This window comes from Chiloscyllium plagiosum, unplaced genomic scaffold, assembly GCF_004010195.1.
Source record: "Chiloscyllium plagiosum isolate BGI_BamShark_2017 unplaced genomic scaffold, ASM401019v2 scaf_9447, whole genome shotgun sequence".
Taxonomy (NCBI): Eukaryota; Metazoa; Chordata; class Chondrichthyes; order Orectolobiformes; family Hemiscylliidae; genus Chiloscyllium; species Chiloscyllium plagiosum.
In genome coordinates, this window is record NW_025214113.1 from 19,942 (window position 1) to 23,871 (window position 3,930).

At 48.1% G+C, this 3,930-nt stretch overlaps 1 protein-coding gene across 1 annotated transcript in view; it reads left to right on the forward strand.

Moving 5' to 3' along the window:
• The window catches only part of LOC122547807 (integrin alpha-10-like), a gene marked incomplete at both ends in the record, with an annotated part of 16,281 nt that overhangs the window by 11,181 nt on the left and 1,170 nt on the right, over positions 1-3,930 (forward strand). Inside the window, 2 exons of the mRNA XM_043686387.1 lie at positions 1,688-1,838; positions 2,868-3,033. Coding sequence (XP_043542322.1) covers positions 1,688-1,838; positions 2,868-3,033 — 317 coding nt within the window. The remainder of the gene's footprint in view (positions 1-1,687; positions 1,839-2,867; positions 3,034-3,930) is intronic.

A 3,930-nucleotide genomic window follows, 5' to 3' on the forward strand; every position in this document is an offset into this window, starting at 1 on the left:
CCGGGTGCTCCGGTTTCCTCCCACAGTCCAAAGATGTGCAGGTCAGGTGAATTGGCCATGCTAAATTGCCCGTAGTGTTAGGTAAGGGGTAAATGTAGGGGTATGGGTGGGTTGCGCTTCGGCGGGTCGGTGTGGACTTGTTGGGCCGAAGGGCCTGTTTCCACACTGTAATGTAATGTAATCTAATCTAATCTAAAATCTAATCACTAGCTTTCGGACCGCTGCTCCTTCATCAGGTGGTTGTGGAGAATAAGATTGTAAGACACAGAATTTACAGCAAAAGTTTACAGTGTGATGTAACTGCAATTGTATATTGAAAAAGACCTGGATTGTTTGTTAAGTCTCTCATCTTTTAGAATGACCATGTTGGGGTTTCAGTTCTTTTATATGTAAATTTTTACAAGTTACATTCTCAAGTGCACTTTAACAATTGGTGTCATGTCGGCCCAAATAAGGTGTTGAAAGTATGATCTTAGGAGATCTGACTCTACATGTTCCCCTTCCCAAATTCCCTTCAACCCCCTTGTTAGTTAAGAATCTAGCTATCCCTGCCTTTAAAATATGTAATGACTCAGCCTCCGCTGTCCTTTGAGGAATAGATTTTTAGGGATAATAGTTCACAGTAAAAAAACATTGTCATCAACTCCACTTTTACATTTAAACTGGGTCCAGGAGTTGGGGTCCATTTCACAAGGACCAACATCCTTTCACCATCCACCCTCTTAACTGAGGTCAACTCCCTTTCAACACTCCCAGGACAAGTACAGCACAGGGTTACATCCAGTATAAAGCTCTCTCTACTCTTAAACTGAAAGGGAATCTCTCCCTGCTGTTTTCAACTGAAAGTAAATCTGAATCCGCATTGTCTTAGAGCAAATGCTCCCAGGACAGGGACAGCACGGGGTTAGATGGACCAAAGGGTCTGTTTCCGTGCTGACATTTCTATGACTCTATAGCTCTCTCTACACTGTCCCCCATCAAACACTCCCAGGACAGGGACAGCACGGGGTTAGATGCAGAGTAAAGCTCCCTCTACACTGTCCCCATCGAACACTCCCAGGACAGGGGCAGCACAGGGTTAGATACAGAGTAAAGCTGCCTCTACATTGTCCTCCATCAAACACTCCCAGGACAGGGACAGCACGGGGTTAGATATAGAGTAAAGCTCCCTCTACATTGTCCTCCATCAAACACTCCCAGGACAGGGGCAGCACGGGGTTAGGTACAGAGTAAAGCTCTCTCTACACTGCCCCCCATCAAAGTCCTCCATCAAACACTCCCAGGACAGGGACAGCACGGGGTTAGATATAGTAGTGTAAAGCTCCCTCTACATTGTCCTCCATCAAACACTCCCAGGACAGGGACAGCACGGGGTTGTTAGATATAGTGTAAAGCTCCCTCTACATTGTCCTCCATCAAACACTCCCAGGACAGGGACAGCACGGGGTTAGATATAGTAGTGTAAAGCTCCCTCTACATTGTCCTCCATCAAACACTCCCAGGTCAGAGGCAGCACGGGGTTAGATACAGAGTAAAGCTCCCTCTACACTGTCCCCATCAAACACTCCCGGGGCAGGTAGAGCATGGGTCACTGGAATGGGTGTCAGTATGTTCCTGAAGTTCTGAACTGAACTGAGCTTTGTGATGACTGCAGTAGTTTTGTTGACTCGACAGTTTGTTTGTGCAGCTCTGAGGCCTTCAGTCCAGAACGTGGTGGGCGAGAAGGAGCTACAAAAGTTATGGTCGTTGTGACAGATGGAGAATCTCACGATGGCGTGGAGCTTCGTGACGCACTTGCTGAGTGTGAGAAGCGTAACATCAGTCGCTATGCCATTGCAGTAAGTGATTTGCAATTAAACAGCCAACAACCGGGTCGTACAGGGGACAGGCTGTATTGCAAGTGAGATTCCTCACACTCGGTCTCATTGTTTATACATCCTCATCCTCTTTTCTCCCTCCCACTCCAGGTTTAGCTGGTTTCCCCTATAGGCATTGCCTAACCATTCCGTATACAAGTGAGTTCCACATTCTGATCCCTCTTTTGGGTGACACAGTGCACCTAAGTTCCCCACTGGGATGCTTTCGTGGGTATTTCATATTTTACAGACCCTCAGTTTGGTCTCTCCTCAGGTGCCCAGAGCTGCTCTACATCCACCTGCATCTTCGTGTAGAGCGGCTCTGAGTTTGAACCCTTTCACCATTTTACAAATTGTTGGAAAAATGGAGAAAATTGTCACCAGTTTAGAGAAGGGCAGAGGTATTAACCAAGCAGGCAAACATGAGGACTGCAGATGCTGGAAACCAGAGTTTAGATCAGAGTGGTGCTGGAAAAGCACAGCAGTTCAGGCAGCATCCGAGGAGCAGGAAGATCGATGCTTTGGGCAAAAGCCCTTCATCAGGAATGAAAGCAGGGAGCCTTCAGGGTGGAGGAAACTGGTGAAGTCCACATTGATGCCCTGGGGTTGAGGTGTTCCGAGGCGGAAGATTAGATATTAATCAGCATGGTTACTTAGCTGGTTGGTTGCATTTTGCTTTGCATTTGGCAATGCTCCTGAGAGAGTGGCTCAGTGGTTAACACTGCTGCCTCACTGCTCCAGGGACCCGAGTTCGATTCCAGCCTCAGGCAACTGACTGTGTGGAGCTCACACATTCTCTCTGTGTCTGCGTGGGTTTCCTCCCACAGTCCAAATCTGTGCAGCTTTGGGTGGATTGGCCATGTTAAATTGCCCCGTAGTGTCCAGGGATGTACATGGGAAATACAGTGTTAGTGGGATAGGAGGGGGTGGGGCTGAAAGGCCTGCTTCCACACTGTATGGATTCTGTGGCCCACATGTATGTCACTGTGTAACCCAAGGTTCCTCTTGCAGGTTCTGGGTCATTACATCCGGAGACGCAAAGACACAGAGACCTTTATAAAGGAGATCAAATTTATCGCCAGTGACCCTGACGAGAAACATTTCTTCAATGTAAGCGATGAGGCAGCACTAAACGATATCGTGGATGCTTTGGGAGACAGGATATTTGGGTTAGAAGGTAATGGCCATATGCTATATATGTTAAAATTATTTAACCTTTCAAACTAACACCCCAAATACTTTCAATCATTTCATCCTGCTGTGTGCTGACAGTGTGACCCAGGGTTCTAGCTGGGAAAGGTTTCTGAGCGACAGTGTTAGAAGCTGGATTCACATCAGTAAAGATACAGAGTCAAACGTGTAGTGCTGGAAAAGCACAGCAGGTCAGGCAGCATCCGAGGAGCAGGGGAATCACCGTTTCAGGCATACGCTCTTCACTGAAACATCGATTCTCCTGCTCCTTGGATGCTGCCTGACCGGCTGTGCTTTTCCAACACCACACTCTCAACTCTGATCTCCAGAATCTGCAGTCGTCACTTTCTCCACATCAGTAAAGATACAGTCAGTAACACAGGGCCCTGGGGGGTGAGGGGTTGCTGAGTGACAGTGTGAGGGAGCTGGATTAACATCAGTAGAGATACAGTCAGTAACACAGGATGCTGGAGGGGAGAGGGGTTACTGAGTGACAGTGTGAGGGAGCTGGATTAACATCAGTAGAGATACAGTCAGTAACACAGGGTGCTGGGGGGAGAGGGGTTACCGAGTGACAGTGTGAGGGAGTTGGATTAACATCGGTAAAGATACAGTCAGTAACACAGGGAGCTGGGGGGAGAGGGATTGCTGAGTGACAGTGTGAGGGAGCTGGATTAACATCGGTAAAGATACAGTCAGTAACACAGGGCACTGGGGGGAGAGGGGTTGCTGAGTGACAGTGTGAGGGAGCTGGATTAACATCGGTAAAGATACAGTCAGTAACACAGGGAGCTGGGGGGAGAGGGGTTGCTGAGTGACAGTGTGAGGGAGCTGGATTAACATCGGTAAAGATACAGTCAGTAACACAGGGAGCTGGGGGGAG